General features: G+C 37.0%; 1 protein-coding gene across 1 annotated transcript in view; it reads left to right on the top strand.

Moving 5' to 3' along the window:
* Window positions 1–18,843, top strand: part of THSD7B (thrombospondin, type I, domain containing 7B) — a 904,077-nt gene that overhangs the window by 330,703 nt on the left and 554,531 nt on the right. Inside the window, exons 10-11 of the mRNA XM_006834598.1 lie at window positions 9,280–9,409; window positions 13,478–13,581. Of these exons, the coding sequence (XP_006834661.1) occupies window positions 9,280–9,409; window positions 13,478–13,581 (234 nt within the window). The remainder of the gene's footprint in view (window positions 1–9,279; window positions 9,410–13,477; window positions 13,582–18,843) is intronic.

Raw genomic sequence — 18,843 nt, 5'->3', positions numbered from 1 at the left:
TTTTGTCTACTTTTCAAAATATTTGGTATTCTGATATTCCCTGTATTAGAGCCCTCACATTTGTCCCTGTTTTTTTTCGTTGATGACTTTCATAATTCTGGTTTTCATAATTAGGTCTATGATGAATTGGTTTTTTATAGGTCATGAAGTAAAGGTCTTGTTTCAATCTTTTGCATATCACTTTCCAGTTCTGCCAGCACTATCTGTTAAAGAGACTATCTCCTCTCCATGTAACATACTTAGGCACTTTGTTGAAAATCAGTTGGCTGTATGTGGATGGGTTAATTTCTGGATTCTTGATTCTATTCCATTGATCAATGAATCTTTCATTGTACCAGTACCAGGCTGTTTTGACCACTGTTGCCATGTAGTAGGTTTTCAAATCAGGGAGTGAGATGCTTCCAACGTTGTTCTTCTTGAGCAGTGCTTTGCTTATCCTGGGTCTCCTTCCTTTCCATATAAAGTGTTTAATTGTCTTTTCCATCTCTTTGAAGAATGTTGCTGGAATATGAACTGGGATTCCATTATATGTGTAAATTTCTTTGGGTTCCATGTACTCTGGAAAGGAAAATATATTGTACTGTTGTTGGATGTAATGCTCTCTACACGTTTATGAGGTCAAGTTGGTTGATTGTGCTGTTTAGTTCCTCTGTAACTTTGTCGAGTTTCTTTCTGTTTGTTCTGTCCCTTTTCGAAAGTGGTGTATTAAAATTTCCCACTACAATTGTAGATTTATCTATTTCTTTCTTCAATTCTAGTAAAGTTTGTTTCATATATCTTGGTGCTTTTTCATTGGGAGTGTAGGTATTTATTATGGTTTTGTCGTCTTGTTCACTTGACACTTTGATCATGAGATCGTGTCCGTCTTTATCTCTTAGGCTGATTTTTGTCTTAAAGTTTACTTTATCGGAGATAAGAAATGCCACTCCTGCTTGTTTTGTGTTGCAGTTTGCATGGTATATTTTTTCCATTCTTTAACTTTTAGTCTTTTTTTGTCTTTGTATGTAAGGTGTGTCTCTTGCAGGCAGCATATTGATGGGTCTTGCTTTCTTATCCAATCTGCCATTCTCTGTCTTTTCACTGGTACATTTAATCCATTGACATTCAATGTAATTATCAATAGGTATGAATGAATTGCTGCCATTATATTTATTTTTGGAAGTGCTGTTCATTCCTTTGTTCTGCACGACTTGTGCTGAGTTTGTGATTTTTGTGCTATTTCTTGTTGGTTTCTTTGTAGTTTTCCTGTTTGCTTGTTCTGCTTGGAAGTTCATTTTCATGGTAAATTGTGAAGTGTTAACTTTCTTTGGGGTTACCTTATAGTCTATTAACTTTTCTCTCCATTTAAGAGAATCTATTGTATCCTGTAATCTACGTGACATCCTCACCACCTGGATATCTGTTGCTAAATTTATCCCTTCTTTGACATTGATATTATTTTGAACTTTGGTTGACTTCCCAGCTCCTTTGAATTCATTGTTGTAATTTTGTTCTGTCCTGGACTCTGCTAAACACTGTCTGAGTTTCAGATAGTGTTTCCATGCCTGTCAATATCTGGTTGTTTTCTGTTCTTGTTGGTTTTCAGTCCAAATAACTCACTTTAGGATGTTTTGAAGTGCTGGATTGGTTTTGAAAAAATATCTTAACTTCTGTTTATCCTGGAATGTTTTGATTGCACCATCGTATTTGACTGACAGTTTTACTTTATAGAGACTTCCTGGTTGGCAGGGTTTTTTGTTTTGTTTTGTTTTTTAGGATTTTTTATATGTCTCCCCATTGACTTCTTGCCTGCATGGTTTCTACTGAATAGTCAGAGCTTAATTTGATTTGCTTGCCTTTGTAAGTGATATTTCTCTTTTCCCTGGTCGCTTTTAGAATTCTCTCCTTTTCTTTGCTTTTGGAGAGCTGATTATTATGTGACTTGGTGACTTGCTTTTGGGGTCTATTCTTCCTGGGGTACATTCAGCTTCTTGGGTGTATATTTTTCATCTTACAAGATGTTAGGGAAATTTTCTTCCAGAAGGTCCTCACCTATCTCCTCTGTGGACTTCTCTGATTCTTCCTTTTCCACAATGCCAATAATTCTTAAGTTGTTCCTCTTCATGTTATCCAGCATGAATCTTAAACTGTCTTCAGATTTGTCAATCCTTTTTTTCTACTTTCTCTTCTATCTTAGCAGTATTGAGAGATTTGTCTTCCAGCTTGCTAATTCTGGCTTCCATCTCTTCTATTCTGCTCCTTTCTCCTTTCAGTGTATTGTCCATTTCTGATATTTTGTTATTAATCATTTGGACCTCTTTTTGCAGGTTTTGAATTGTTTCCAATGCTGTATTAATCTTCTTTGATTGCTCTTGTAATACTTTCCTGACTTCTTTCTTGTTTTCCTCCACTCCTTTTGGAGCATTTGAATTGGTTTCCATATCATTCTTCTGAATTCCTTCTCAGGCAAATCCAAAAACCTGCTTTTTCTCTTCTGGGGAGCCTTTGTCTGTCTGCAATTCATTTGTCTCAGTTACTCTTTTCTGTTTTTGGACGTGTTTTGAGATCTTTTGTTGAGTTTTGTTTTTAATATCTAGTAGTTATGTGTGTTTTTAATTCTTAAATGGATGTTTGTTGTTGTGTTATTAAGCTTACTGGGTATCTCCTGGTGGATGTGATCAGGATATAGGCTTCCCTTTTCCCATGTATTGTTTAGCAGCTGTTACTAGCTTTTGTCTCAATGGTGGAATATTATCAGGTGTGCTTATAGCTTGGCTATATGTCCACAATTGCTGTTTCTTCTTGGGTAACATAGGGAGAAAAAGCTCCCACCTCCAGGAAAAATGTGTGAACAAAAGGACCAAAAGCAGAAGCAATATAAAAGCAGAGACAAAACCACCACTTTCAAACAAAAATAAAACTGTGGCCGACTGTCTAATTGCCTTCCTACACAGGCAGTGTGTGTGCACAGTAGAAGCCTCCATCTGTAGCTGGTCGTGTCCACTTGCTCAGGCCCCTCCTCTAGTTACTACCGTAGAGGTGTATAGGTAGATATTGAGAAGTTAATGGGAGAAAGATTGTCTATTTTTGTCTCTGAAGGTCAGTGTGCACAGCATAATTCTCAAGATAGTTGCATCCTTTTATGTGTGGTCTTACAGATTATTCGTACGATTTGTCTTTCTGGCCTAATGGGCTTGTTTTTTTCTTGCTAAATAGACAAGAATAAAGGGTCCTGCACAAGTTAATTTTAGGGCTGCAACATGGAGGCTGACATCATAAGTACCTGCCATGCTCTTTCTCTCTGTGCTGTGGGAAAACTGTGGGCTCAGCTCTGGACCTTTTTTGGGAGATGCGTACCCATCCACCTGAAGGCACCTTGGTTGGGCAAAGTAGGCACAACAGGGAAGAGGAGGAAAAAATTTGTAGAATTCCCCCCACCTCCTTTTGCAAATGTCACTTCACCACTTTTAATGCTGATTCCCTGGTGTGTGTGTGGGGAGGGGGGAGTGGGTCTGGCTGTAGCCCTACTCTCTGAACTCCACCCAGGTAGTAGGGTGGCTGCAGAGGAAGTCCCATCTCCAGCGATTCCTGAATGGCAGTATTTTCCTTTATACCGTGATTTTTCCTCTTGTGCGTGAGGGAAACCGATGCCCTGCACCTTATGCTAGATCCAGAGCTCTGGTGTTTTTCCGTGAATGCAGCTTCTCTGGGCTTTCAGTCCCTCCCCCATAGAGTCTTTCCTACCTGGATCTTTCTCTTCCTCCGCCAAAACCGGAGCTCCCTACTCTCTCTTTTTGTTACAAAACTTCCACCTTTAGAGTTGTAATATTTGCAATTAGTCATAGTAACAATTATTCACTATTGAATCATAAGAATCTTATCCCCAGCTCCTTTTACCAGACTCATCTCAACAAGATGAAAACAGTATTCCCCCGCACACTCTGAAACCATACTCCCTCTTGAAAACTTGTAAGCCAATAACTTTGTGCCTTTATATGCCCCACCCCCAACTTCAGGTATATAGTGTTTAAATTGACTGTCCTTATCAACCCTGTATACAGAGGGGATAGGACTGATACTTGATGTGAAGACTCCATCCCTCTCAGTTTGTATTTTGAGCTACTACACCCATAAATATAAGTCAAGTTAATCAAATTGTAGCAATTTAGACTGGTTTTTTTTATCAAAAAAAATTTTTTTTAATCTTCCTCTAGTCAAGTTCTGATCACCAAGCCATCAAGGCTAGGTTGAATGAGTACTATCTACAAGCTGGGGCGTTCTTGTTCATCTCCCCTCACTTCATATCAGCTGGACACTTCACCTTCAGCTCTAGCCCTCTCATTCCACAACTCTTTGGTCATTAGTGTCAATGCATCAAGTCTGTTTTTGAAATCATTTTTACATGTAGGTGGGATATACTCAAGATTATATTTTGGTTCTCATTTTGGACTTCCTTTCAATTTCTTCAACTGCACCTGGAACGTCCACATCAGCAATTGATGATCTGCTATGCAGATGCTGTTCTGCAGACCATCAATTGCTGATGTGCAAGCTCAGGTTGTTTTGACTGATGATATTGAACTTTTCCATTGGTTCTCTACTGATGTATTCTATTTGACACTGAAGTATATCTGTCCAGGTCTATGTGTATGGTAGACATTTATGCTGTTTAACAAAAAGAAAAATTGTTTACAATGAATAAGCCCTTGGTCTTGTAAAATTCCATCATGTCATTTTTGGCTTTGTTTCTATCGCCAAGGTCATGTTTACAACTAATAATCCTTCCTCTTTGTTTCCAACTTTCACATTCCAATTACTAGTAAAAATTAATGTATATTTTTGCATGGTTGATCATTTTCAGACTGAAAAAGTTGGTTATTGTTGTTGTTAATTGCTGTCGAGTCAGTTCTGACCCATAGCAACACTGTACAGGGTTTCTAATGCTGTAAATCTTTACGGGAGCAGAAAGCCTCCTCTTTCTCCCATGGAGCGGCTGGTAGTTTCGAACCTTCAAATTCTTCATCTTTGGCAGTATTGGCTGATGGGTAAGTTTGAATAATAATTGCATTATATTTGGTCTTCCTCATAACCTTCTAGGCTATCACTGATAGCATTGCATTAGGATAGATCTTGAGATTATCTTTTTGATGATGAATCTGGCACCATTTCTCTTTGATATCCCCACTGTATTAGAACATTTTATTACTCACTTCTACATGGCCAAACCAGTCCATTTCAACTCACTAATGCCTAGGACATCAATCTTTATGCAGTCCATTTCATTTTGACAAATTCAAATTTTCCTAGATCCATACTTTCTCATTCTATGTCCTGATTATTAATGTCATTTTGTAGCTCTTCCTTCTCATTTTGAATCCTGCCACATCAGCATAAGGGTCCCCAAAACTTTTTTTCATCCATATCATTAAGAGTGACTGCTTCGAGGAGCTAGTTCTTCCCTTGTTATATTTTGAGTGTCTTCCCACCTGAGTGGCTCATCTCCCAGGAATATAGCATACAATGCTTCACTATTACTCAGAAGTTTTCCAGTGACCATCTTTCCAGAAGCAGAGCACCAGGTCCTTCCCCATAGTCTGAATTAGTCTGAAATCTCTGCTGAAACCTGTCTACTCTGGTGACCCTGCTGGTATTTGGAATACCAGTGGTATAGGTTGGAGCATCACAGCTATACACATTCCATCACAGTATTACAGACTGACAGGAGAATCAGTGAACTAGTGGAGGAATTAAATAATGGGTATAATTTAACAAAATTAAAGGATGTTTCAAGTAAATGCTCAATTATTACAGCAAAAAGCCAATAAATGATGTTTTAGTGTTCATACATCAAAAAGCAATGGCATAATCTTGTTACTTATAGATTTGAAATTAACCACATAAAAGCTAAATACAGAAAGAGTTAAATGTGTTCTCTCTGAGGAAGGAGTGAGGAAGCTAACATGGGAGGTAGGGGTCTGTTGCTTTATTTAATAAGCCTTTGTGTAACCGTGATTTTTCTTTTTCTAAAAATACACTCACATGTGATTTTAAACTAAAGCTACTTTTTCTTCTTCTGCTTGACTTGTTAGCTTACTAGCTTTGTCAAAATGGACTTTTAACATGATTAAGTCCATTACCAGTACCATGCCTACTAATTAATTCCATTTTCTCTAACACTTCCTTGTCTCCATTCTTTACCTCCCTCCTTGCTTTATGCTCCTTCCCATTCCTGAATTTCTGTATGTGCATGTACTCAAACCCACACACATGTGCACACAAACCTTCTTTCCAAATGCAGTTAGATACCTTTCTCAATAAATGCCATGTCATCTTATGCCTGTGCCTTTTTTCAAACTGTTTCTATGGTTTGAAATGGCTTTATCTAATTTTGTTTTTCCTATTAAACCTTCAAGGCACAGGATAACTTCTGCTTTTTCCATGAGCTTTGGTTTCCAGAGTCAGAAATTATTTCTTTTTGTTTGTGCCCGTCTACCACAAAACCACTATCAGATACTTACTTGTTATACTCTATAGTGTCTTACAAGTTGTTGTGTTTGTATCTTCTTCCTTTCATTTCTGCTCAGTTGCAAGTGCTAAAGTTCAGGAATTTGTGTCTGCATACTTCCATTTGTGTCCACAGACTTCTTGCAATACAGTGCACATGGTATTGAAACAGTGTGTAACCACTGCATGAATAAGTTGATGTTTTGTTGTTGTTGTGGCTGGGTTAGAAGACATCTAAGATGGTGCACTGAAGGCCCCTACACAATAAGAGGAGCATTAGTTATGTATTTATTAAGGTGTTTATTGTTTCTCTCTTAGCAATACCCTGAAATATATAATGTTTTATTCTTTCACACCTTAATGTCTCTTCCATAACTTCCAAAAATATACACATCATCTTAGAGAATGAGAAATAAACTTAATGAACTAATATCTAGGAATAAATGTTAGTAAAATATTAATTTTATAGGACTGTTTGTATTACAAAACTAACCTAGAGAGGGAAATGCCTTTTGTAAGGAAATGAATTGTCAGTATGGAATCTCAAGTTCCTGAATGTTATTTTGAGCTCTATCAGCATTTGATGCTCAGATCATGATGTTCTTGTTATTAAGTGCTGTTGAGTCAGTTCTGACTCATAGTGATCCTGTATAGGGTTTCTGAGTAGCACCTGGTGGGTTTGAACTGCTGACCTTGTGAATCACAATCCAGTGCTTATCTTAGAGTGCCACATAGAGCTATGTAACTCTTATGCTATGTTGTTGTTGTTGTTAGGTCCCATTGAGTCAATACTGACTCATAGTGACCTTATGCACAGCAGAACGAAACACTACCCGATCCTTGGTCGTCCTCACTACTGATGCCACACTTGAGTCCATCGAAGCTGACACTTGGCCAATCCACCTCATTGGGGTTCTTCCTCTTTTTCTCTGACCCTCCACCTTACCAAACATGATATCCTTCTCCAGTGACTGGTCTTATGCTATAGATATCTGCAATTGAGTCAACGCAGACTTATGAAAAATCATGCACAATGAAATGAAGCTCTACCCCATTCTAGTAGTCTATTACTGTCATCTATAGAGTTTTCATAGGCTGGTGTTCAGAAGTAGATTGTAAAACCTTTCTTCCTAGTCAGTATGGAAGTTCCCCTGATGGGTTTCCAGTATGGATGCTGCTGCTCTTTGAAATACCAGTAACATTATTCCTAGCATCATAGCTTCAAAGATAACATAGCAAACTCCTGGGTGAATCATGTTGTTTGTTGCTGTTAAAGGCTGGCTAGTTATTTCCAATTCATAGTGACCCTGTATAGGGTTTCCAAGGAGCATCTGGTAGGTTAACAATCCTGTGCTTATCTTACAGAGCCACACTAGGATCATGTAGACTCTAATTAATTAAAACATTAAGACAGTGTGGAACACTTTTACACATTAAAACTCATAGATTTGAAATCACAGTTATGAAGTGTAACTTATCTCATAGAAGTATAAGATAATATTGCAATGAAATGGCACCAACCATCTCCCCCACAGCACTCTCTACTCAAGTGGTTTCAGTAATTCATTGCAGTGGCCATACATAACAGACTCCCTACTCACAGTAATGGGTTTATTAGGGATGATGTTGTTTTGAAGTGCCGTAGAGTCACTATGACTCATGGCGGCCCTGTATAGGGTTTCCAAGGAGCAGCTGGGGTGAGTTTGAACCATTGCCCTTGTGGTTCAAAGCAACCTTGTGGTCCTGTGCTTTATCCCATAGTACCACAAGTCAGAAGTACAAATGCTAAGTCAGAAGAGCCACTCTTCCACTGTGCCCATAGGTAACCACTCTCTGGTGTTGGCTCCTTGGCCTGGCGTCAGCCCTGCTCTGACAGTGTTACAAAGCTCTTTTAGGGCTGTTAATAAATCCCTATAAGGCACAGCACTCCCCTGTAAACCTCAGCCTGAAGGCACTTGACTCTGTGGTTCATCAAACCTAACTCTTCTTCAATGAAGTGCCTAAAGCCACCCCACTCTGCAAGCAAGCCTCCTGCCCAAAGTTACTCAGCTTTATTTGCTCTTCAGACTGGCAAGCATACTGCTTTGTCTCTTGTTCTGGCTCTTGGTTTGACTCTACTGCTCCTCTGCTACTCCTCCATTGTCACAGATTTCTAGCCCGAGTTTGAGGAGGTTCAATGTGCAGGAATATTGGGACCCAAAGGACATACTCTATCCCTGGCTCTTCTTCTTGATTGTACAGACAGCTCATGTCTTCTAATGAGATGGTTCATTTTATATCAAACAATATGGCACAATTCACCAACCAAAGCTGGCCTTGTTAGCAGTGCCTCACAACAGAATTATATAATCCATACTGCATCTTCCTCTACCTTCTCTTTTTCAGACCCCTCAGCAAAGAGTTTGTTGGTGGAAGTTTACAGACTGTGGTTTGTGTTGTTAATGTTAAATATGTAAGTGTTGTCGAGTCAGTTCTGATGAATAATGATCTGTATAGGGCTTCCGAGGAACAGCTGGTGACTTTGAACTACAGTCCTTGTGGTTAACATTGCAGGGCTTAACTTGCAGTGTCATACTAGGACTATGACTAGTGGAGACATTAAATAATTCACTGTACCACAAATTGTAACCTCTGGTTTTCACTTCTTATTCTTATTTCCCAGTTTGTCTTTTCACATGTACTTACTTTATCTCTTTTCTGTTTTGTTCTTTTAACTTTTATACTGCTACCTGCGCCTAAATTATAATCTGCATCCACTGGAAAGCATACTATAATTTTATTTTTTCTTTACTACAGGAAACACCACAATAAAACAATCTCGATACAGGATTATCATTCAAGATGCAGCCAATGGAGGCCAAGAATGCCCAGATACTTTATATGAAGAGAGAGAGTGTGAAGATGTTTCATTTTGCCCAGTGTACCGGTAATTAACTAGCTCTTTAAGTAGTCATTAGACCTTCATATAAATCACAACAGATTTCCTTTCAGTTAATATATATTTTTTAATGGAAATCAGAGATAATGTTGTATATCGTTAAATACCTCACTGTTTTCCTTTCTTTCCTAGAATATATTTGTAGTTCATAATATGAAAGTTTAATTTACAGAAGAAAAATGTACTTTAATTGTAAGCAAGCCCTTGGAATTCTGGTATCTAGGAACTCTTTAAGAGCCATGATCTAAAGAGATGAAAGATTAAATATTTACCAGGTTTTATATGTATGGTGGTGGTTATGTGCTGTGGAGTCGGTTCTGACTCATAGCGACCCAGTGCAGGGTTTCCGAAGCTGTAAATATTTACAGGAGCAGAAAGCCTCACCTTTCTCCCACAGAACAGTTGCTAGTTTCGAACTGTTGACCTTGCAATTCGCAGTCCAATTCGTAACTACTACACTACCAGAGCTCCTTTATATGTATATATACACGCATACATGCATATATGTATACATGTATGTATGTTTGTAAATACACACATACATATATGTATACACATACATATATGTATATGTACACACACACAAGGGGACTTCAAAGATTTTGTGGAAGTTTTTCATTATCTTTCAAATCCATTTTTTCCATGAACTTTTGAAACCCTCTAGTACTAGTATATTATCTAGTATTGCTATGACAGAAATACCGTAACTGGATGGATTTAACAAACATAAATTTATTGCCTCACAGTTAGGAGACTATTTTATAATATATATATTATATATTCATTATAGAACATAGTAGGGTTAATCTATATAATAGAGTAAGAGTAAGCTTATAGATGTTATAAATGTGTTTATTTGTAATTCTAAAGCCTTAATCAAAACTAGAAACAATTTGTACTCACAGTCACTTCACAATTGTTTAAAAATACTTTTGGTTTCAGTTTTCATTATATATACATTTTAAGGAACCATCTCATTAGAAAGTAAATTACCTTAAAGATTATTATTTTTTTTTTAAAGAAGAAAATGAGTATCTTTTAAACTGAATATATTCCCTCTTGGTGTGTTGATAATTATTATTTATAAGTGCAGTGCCGGAGACTTTGGTGCTTTGTCATAAACCTTTACTCTTTTAGCACATGGTAGTTTTAAATTTGATAGAAACATTGATTTAATACCTGAATTCAAATTGATCACTGTTGGATTTTATGGATTTGTAAAAATAGTACATACATTTAAAATTCATATCAGCACATTAACAAATGACTTTAACAAAAATGCATCATGCATCACCTAAGTCTTTGAAATTCAAAGGGTAATTTATTGAGGAAAATTTGAATTATTTTTAAAGAAGATTCTCCTCCCCTAATTAGATAAGCTTAGGTTGTCAGTGAAGATGTGTAAATTAAAATTTATTTTATCATCCTTTACTTCCATTCTTTCTGATGACTGCATTAGAGAGGATGAAAATAGGAATATGCCCCCAAATTGACAGTTTGTCCTCATTCACCCATAAAGCCGTGGTGACAACTGTCAAGTGCACATTCTTTTGTGCCATGTGTAATTATTGACACTTCTGAATCCGGCAAAAGAGCTCTCAAGGAAAATAGCCAAGAAGAAAGAGCCAAATCAAATATTATCAGATATCTTTTTGAACCCAGGGTTATTCTGAGCCGAGAACATTCTAGAAACCCTTAATGTGCTCTTCCAGTTTATTTTACTGTGGTGGCTTGAATGTTGATATGATACTCTAAGCTATACCACCAGTGTTTGAAATATCAGCAGGCTCACCCATGGTGGACAGTTTTCAGTGGAGCTTCCAAATTAAGACAGATGAGGAAGGAGGAAAGGTCAACCACTTCTGAATGGTTAGCCACTAAAAAAAATGTACACGTGGTACTGTAGAATTAACACTGGACCACAAGGTCAGTTTTAACCACAATGTCAGCAGTTCAAACTCACCAGCTGATACTTGAAAACTCTATATAGGACTGCTATGCGTCGAAACTAATTCTATGGCTCTTAACAAGGATGATGAGACTTCATCTATCATACTTCAGACATGTTATCTAGAGGGACCAGTCCCTGGAGATCATGCTTAGTCAAGTGAGGGGTCAGCAAAAAAAGAGGAAGACCCAACAAGATGGACTATCACAATGGCAGCTGCACTAGGTTCAAATGTAACAATAGTGAGGATGGTACAGAAATGAGCAATGTTTCTTTCTCTTGTGCATAAGGTTGCTATGAGTTGGAACCAACAAAAGCAGCAGCCAGTATATTGTCCACTCTTTTTACTTTCTTTCGGAAACTGTACTTAAATTAAGTCACTTTTGTTTGAACTAGTTTCCATCATTGACCTCCTATGGATTAGATCCTTGTATCACTTCTCCTAATGGATAATTTAAAATATACCCATGTTACCAAAACAATTCTTTGCTCTTTAGTAAAATAAAATTTAAGCAACGTGGTACCAGTTTAGGTTTTGTTTTTTTCCCTCAGTGGTATGTTAGGGAAACAGGTATGATACGCAAGTTGACGTAGCCCTTTATGATTATCTTATGATTCTTTTTACTCCATTAAGGTAATATATGCACACATTCACTAAACAAAAACAGAATCAATGTGCCTATATAATTTGCTCTTTGAATATGAACACTCGCCTGCACGGTAAATTAGAAAGTAAAATGGAAGACAGCATTTGTAACTTTATGCCTACTAAAATTGGCAATGTGGTATCGCCTAATGGGCCTTCATTGAGCACCCAGGGAATAAGAACTAACAACTTGTCTGTCCTAACTTGGGCAATCTTTAACTTAGCATTTAACTTCTTTGAACCCATGTTTGTCATCCAAAAATGTAGTGTTTAAAGGGCTGCTTGAATCCTATTCTTTCAGTCTATTCAGGAAACTAAAATAAATCAAATTGTTTTCATTTTGGTCTAGGAAGCCTTTGTAAACTCAGTTTATTTGATATGAATCAATGATGTGGATTAAAACTTCTTTAGTTTCTGAAGAATACAATTTTGTGATATTTTTATGTTATGTTGGAATGATGCCCAAAGAGTATATGTATGAAGAAATAACTTGACAACTATTTAAAAGTAATTTATTTAAATGTGTCAGGTTTTACAATTTAGCTGTTTCCTGATTCATCCTTAATTCTCCAAGTATTCCCAATACAGAAACCATTTGAATGAGATCACTGGTATTTTCACTTTGCATTTCTGGTCCATATTTTGAAGTAACAATTCTCATTAGAAGTTTTGATTCATATGAAAAAGTATAAAAAGTGTACTAAGTAAAAGAGAAGAATCTGTAATTACACTGAGGACTTCATAGATCACAGTGAAAAGGGAGGTTTAAGGACATAAATCACGGGATATTCTGTGAGTAATCTAAATAGGAAGTTCTGTTGATCTCAGAAAGGAAAAACATTGGAAAGCCAGGTTTCTTTAACGATGGTTTCTGCTAAGAAACAGAAATCTTGATATTCCATCTGGGTGGGGCCATTCCTATTCCCCTAAAATGAACTATCACATAAAATTAGTCTTTGTTCCCACTCTCCTCATGCTCTATAAAGTTTTGAGGTGTTGAGCTACGTCAAAGTCCTAAGAAATATCTTAGAACAAATTTGAAACAGGAGATCAAATGTGAAGTTTGTTCTCAAACTTTATTCTCTAATGCTCCAATGGGGCATAGGAATTTTCTTCTCTCCACTCCTTTTATTTTTTCAAGCAATGTTACATTCATAAGAAGCTCAGTTTTGTAGATTTGATCTGTGCTTCCAATACTTTTATTGCCACTTTGCTGTATGAACTGAGGTTTATATCCAAAATGTCCACATTAAAATTTGGGGGATTAAGGCATTAATTATACAAAATAGACTCTTGTCATCCCTAGTGATTGCCAGGGTCTGATTTTATGATGTTGGTTTCATATCCATTTTCATTCAATTCTATCTTTACGATTTTGAATTTCAGTTGGGTCTGCTTTGTTTATTTTCTTTGTAAGTTTGTTCAGATGATATTTCTAGCCTGCTGTTCTTTGTTATCACAGGTGGAAGCCACAGAAGTGGGGCCCTTGTGTCTTAGTGCCAGAGTCTGTCAGACAGGGAATAATGGGCACCAGTGAAGCCTGTGGTAAAGGGCTACAGACTAGAGGTAAGTGGATAGTGAAATGTTGTATGTTTCTCTTCAAATGTAATTTAATATTTTACTCTTATAATTTGTTTCTTATTTTCATATTTGAATGAACTATATTATTTGACTGAATTATTTACATTTGTCAATGAGTTCAAGCTCGATATTAGTTCATTTTGATAGTGGATTATCTTAACTCTATCAGTTAGAGCATCCAAGGACAAAAGTAACATATCTATGCTTAATCATAACATACCCCAAGGATGTTCCTAATTCATGGTAGTTATTAACCAGGAAATGAAGACAATGTCAAGATCGTTACTGTTGTTGTTATTAAGTGCCATTGAGTCAGTTCTAATAGTGACCCTGTATAGAGTTTCCACGGAGTGGCTGGTGAGCTTCAACTGTTGACCTTGTGGTTCAAACCAACCTTGTAGTCCATTACATCAATCCACAGCACCACATCAGGACTACATGTAAAGATTACACCCAGCTATACACATTACACTTCTTAGTTGCTAACAAGTATTTCTTGAAAAAAATGAAAAACAGCTGTATTAATTGTCTAATCTTAACAATCACAACTTAAACAGAACTATTATATATATATGTGTGTGTGTGTATGTGTTTTATACATAATATGACACCTGCTGTGGCACTTTAAATAAGCCCTGAACTGCTAATCATAAGGTTGGCAGTTCAAACTCACCAGTTACTCCTCGGAAACCCAAGAGGGTCGCTATAATTTGAAACCAAGTCAACAATGTGTAACAACAACTACTACTACATAATATACAAAGAAAAAGTGGCCTTTATGATTTCTGAAAGAGATTGGGAATAAGTTTCTGGATCTCAGTAGAGTGAGTTTTATCAACTTCTGTAGTACATCAGATATTAAGGAGCACCTATGATTAAGCACATGATTGCTAACAAAAACATTGGTAGTTCAAATCCACACACCACTCTGTGGAAGAAAGATGTGACAATCTGCTTCTGTAAATATTTATAGCCTTGGAAATGCTATGGAACAGTTACACTCTTTCATACAGGATCATTATGAGTTGCAACTGACTTGACAACAGTGAGTTTCATTTGGTTTTGGTTGGTGGCAATATTGTTCAGGACTACAAGTAATATTTCTAATGTCTGTCTCTGGAAATCTCACAGAATCATCATACTGTCACCCTTTTATTTCATTCATAATCCAGGTGACAATGATAGGAGGATGCTAAGAAGTGCTTTGTCCTTAAAATGCAGCCTCTTTGTTACAAGGAGATATATCTAACAGAATTAGACCTCTCTGTTTCAGTAGAGACTTTGGAAATGAGGTTACTGTCAGAACATTTGCCAGTGTCAGTTTGACCACATATTTTGATCCAGGACTGCCAGGAGGATATCGAGTGCCTTCCTGCAAATAAAAGAAAAAGCTCACTCTTTAAAAATTTTAGTTCTGTCTTTCAGAAAATTGCTGTAATACGTTCTCGCTGTAGTAACAATTGTGCATAGTTTCTCAAAGAAACTGTGAAGTCATGTACTGGTGGATGAGACCTATATAAATGTTACCTTAGTAAAATGCCCAGTTTAACTCTACATGGAGACATGGGTTTTGAGAGTGTGATACTAGCCTGGCTTAAAGGTAGTTTTCATTGTTGTTGTTGTTTTTGCCGTTGAGTTGTTTCTGACTCATAAGGACCATATACACAACAGAATGAAACATTGCCCAGTCCTGCACCGTCCTTACAATTGTTGCTGCTGCTGCGTAAATTCATCTTGTTCTGGCCTTCCTCTTTTTTGCTGACCCTTCATATTTCCAAGCATGTTGTCCTTCTCCAGGGTCTGGGTCCTCCAGACAGTAGTCCAAAAAACAAAAGATGAAGTCTTACCATCCATGCTTAGGAACATTCTGGCTGCACTTCTTCCATCGCACATTTATTTGTTCTGGCAGTCCATGGTGTCTTTAAAATTCTTCTCCACAGCTGAATCATGTCATCGTATCAGTATCTTCTGCTGCCTTCTTTTACCCAAACCGAGCAAGGCAGAAGCGTTGTTTTGTGGGAGTTATAAACTGTGGCTGCAAGAGACATTAGATAATTCATGATACCACACTGTGGGATTCTTCAAATTAAAAATAAGAATGAAAGCAGAAGGACAAGCAGGATTATAGCTGGAGGGAAAAGTCTGTATTACTTCCTTGAACTTTTGGATTCCACTATCCTAGTTGTCTGAAGGTGACAGTGATTATTCACTGGTAGAATTCTTCTCTTCCACGAGATAGGTCCAGGTAAGATACCTGGTTAAAGTAGCTTATGTGTAGCTGTCATCCCTCTGACATTGAGACTTAGGTATTGCTATGGGACTGACTAGGTTTCAGCAGAGGTTCCAGGTTAAGACAGATTGGGAAGAAAGACCTGGCAATTTCTTTCTGAATGTCAGCCACTGAAATCCCAATGGTCATTAATAGTCTGATATGCAACAGATAATGGGAACAATGCAAAACCAGGCAATGCTGCCTTTGTTTGTATGTAGGTTTCTGCATGAGTTGTGGCTGACTCCATAGCAGGCTAATAATAGTTCTCTGAAACTTCAAGGAGAGCTGGGTTTTCTTGCACAACTACGTGTACGACCCTTGAATAGAGAAGGGATGGTGGCTCAACCTTTGTGCAAAATCAAAGTATGAGAGAAAGAAATAGATATCCAAACATTCTTTGAAGAAACTGCCGTTCAAAAAGTAAAACTTTACCTGTCTTTTTTTTTTTTTTTTAAAGAAAAATGCTGACAGTTTTAGAAGGGCAGCCAGTTCATTTTTCTTTAGGCCTATTCTTACTTTGCTATCCACAATTACTACTTCAAAATACTGTAATAGACTTTCCAGAGTTTTCTGTTTGAACAATACTTTCTTCTTTCTGTGAGTGTACTCTATCATCAGCTGAATGACTCAAAGTCTGTGGCACTGTATGGGATACAGAGCAGGTGTTGGAGATTGAATTTGTCTTGTCTAAGCTATCCTTGGCTGCCATGGGTGCATGCTTTCTTTTTTGGCTAATTTTCACTGAACATTGTTTTTGTGAACCAAAGGAGGTAGACCTCTAATCTCTGTGACATCTTTTTCTTCTTTCTTAATTTCTTTTTGTCTCAGTGAGAGATGTGTTCTTCTTGCACAATAGTTTTGATGGAGTACGTTTGTTTTTTTCTCTTTGTTTTGAGGGAATTTCTTTCAAATAAAGATATTTCACCAGAGAACATAGGCTAAATAATCAACTTTTAAAATGAGTTCTGGGCTACATTTATTTAAATATATATATATATATATAAAGAAAGGGATTAGATATAAGTAAGGTGAAGTCAAGGAGGAGGGTGGCTTAATCCTTAATATTAGGGTAATTATTTTGATTATTCACTAATGAAAATTTATGTAAATGCATATTTAAGCTTGTCAGACATTTTAGACAGATATCTTTAACTTCACAAACTATTTCCATTTTATATTTATTTTTCATATGATTTAATTTTTTAGAGTTGGTTTACATCTCTTGTTCCAGATTATGTATTTTATATAAAACTATATATCCTTATAAAACAAAGGCAAGTGAATATCACATTACATCACCTGGATTCAGAGAAAATGATTCAAGCCGGTTCAAGCTCACCAGCTGCTCCTTGGAAAGCCTATACAGGGTCGCTATGGGTTGGAATCAACTCAACGGCACTGAACAACAACAACATATATTCTTATGAAACAAAGGCAAATGAATATCACATTACATCACCTGGATTCAGAGAAAATGATTCATAAAGAAAATCTGAGCACCCTAATTCTCTGGCAGAAAATTAACTTTCCTTAATTATGTTGCTTTCATTTAGTGGAGGGTACAGCCAAAGATGCTAAGCCACTGTTAGCTTATCAGCCAGCTTTCATCTGAAAACCACACACTAATATAGAACATCATGCTTTGTAAAGTGGAGGGTCAGCGATAAAGAGGGAGACTCCTGAGATGGATTGGCACAGAGGCAGCAGTAGTGGGCTTAAGTATAACAATTGTGCGGATAATGCAGGACCAGGCCATGGTTTGTTCTGTTGTGCATAGTGTTGCTGAGTGGGAACCAATTTGATGTCTCCGAACAACAACATATATAGCAAACACTAACAACAACAACAAAAAAAAAGACCCCATATCATTGCTGTTGAGTTGACTCAGACTCATGATGTCCCCACATGAGTATCACAGTAGAACTGCACTCCATATGGTTTCAATGGCTGATTTTTGAGAAGTAGATCCCTAGATCTTTCTTCCAAAGTGTCTCTGTAAAATGTCAGAATAACCAATACATCCATCGTACTCTCTTTACGATGACAAGTATCCTTGTGCTGCCTAAGGAACGGAACTCATAGTCACTTAGCCTTTCACTTGTACAGCTTCGTTCTCTGTCATACTTGCCTAACACAGGCCACAAACAAGTCACCTCAATAGATTCAGAAAGGAAAACAGACAAACACAGAACCTTTGAACTAGGTCTGAGCAATTGCCAGACACACATGTTTATTTTGTCTTTAGTGTGGAAGGGAAAAAGATTTGCTGGAAAGGAAAGTGCAGGAACTTCTTCTACTTCAAGAGTTGGATATAAATGAGCTGCATTAGCTAGTAGCTTTGAGCCTTTCCAGAAGAGTGGGAAAAAGGTTAGCCTACCTCAAACATTCTTTTCACAGTGGTAACTATTTCTAAATTAGGAATAGACATGTGTTGTATGATTTTGGGGGCGGGGGGCATAACACCACCTCTACTCCCCAACCAACCTATTGGGGTTTCTGTCATAGGCAACCACCAAATTTGCATTTAAATAAACTATTTTCAGTAAGTTTGGTAAGCTCATTAGAATGTTGCTTACGTTTATCTCATAGGGAAAAATGATCTAATCCTAATATTCTTTCTGTAAAAAGTCATTCTTTGGGGGACTTCTAATTTTAATTTTGACTTCAACACCAGAATATGCAATTGGAAGGAATTGTCTTTATTAATATATCTTACTAAGTAATGGTTGATATCAAATCATAGATTATATTTTAAAGAAACTTTAAAACATCTCTTCTAAATCCTAAAAAATAAAGTGTAGGAACATAAAAATGCAAGGCTCACAAGTAGAGATAAATTGACAGCATGCGCTGATTATAACAGAGGAATGGGTTTGATAGAGTCATAGGCATTGGCGTAGAGAATAAAGTATGGGATCAATAGCAAGACTGTGTTTTCATGTAAATGAATAATGATTCTAGGAATTATTTTCCAT

The sequence above is a fragment of the Chrysochloris asiatica genome, unplaced genomic scaffold (genome assembly GCF_000296735.1).
Source record: "Chrysochloris asiatica unplaced genomic scaffold, ChrAsi1.0 scaffold00012, whole genome shotgun sequence".
In the NCBI taxonomy this organism is placed as follows: Eukaryota; Metazoa; Chordata; class Mammalia; order Afrosoricida; family Chrysochloridae; genus Chrysochloris; species Chrysochloris asiatica.
This window is presented reverse-complemented; position numbering and strand designations above follow the sequence as displayed.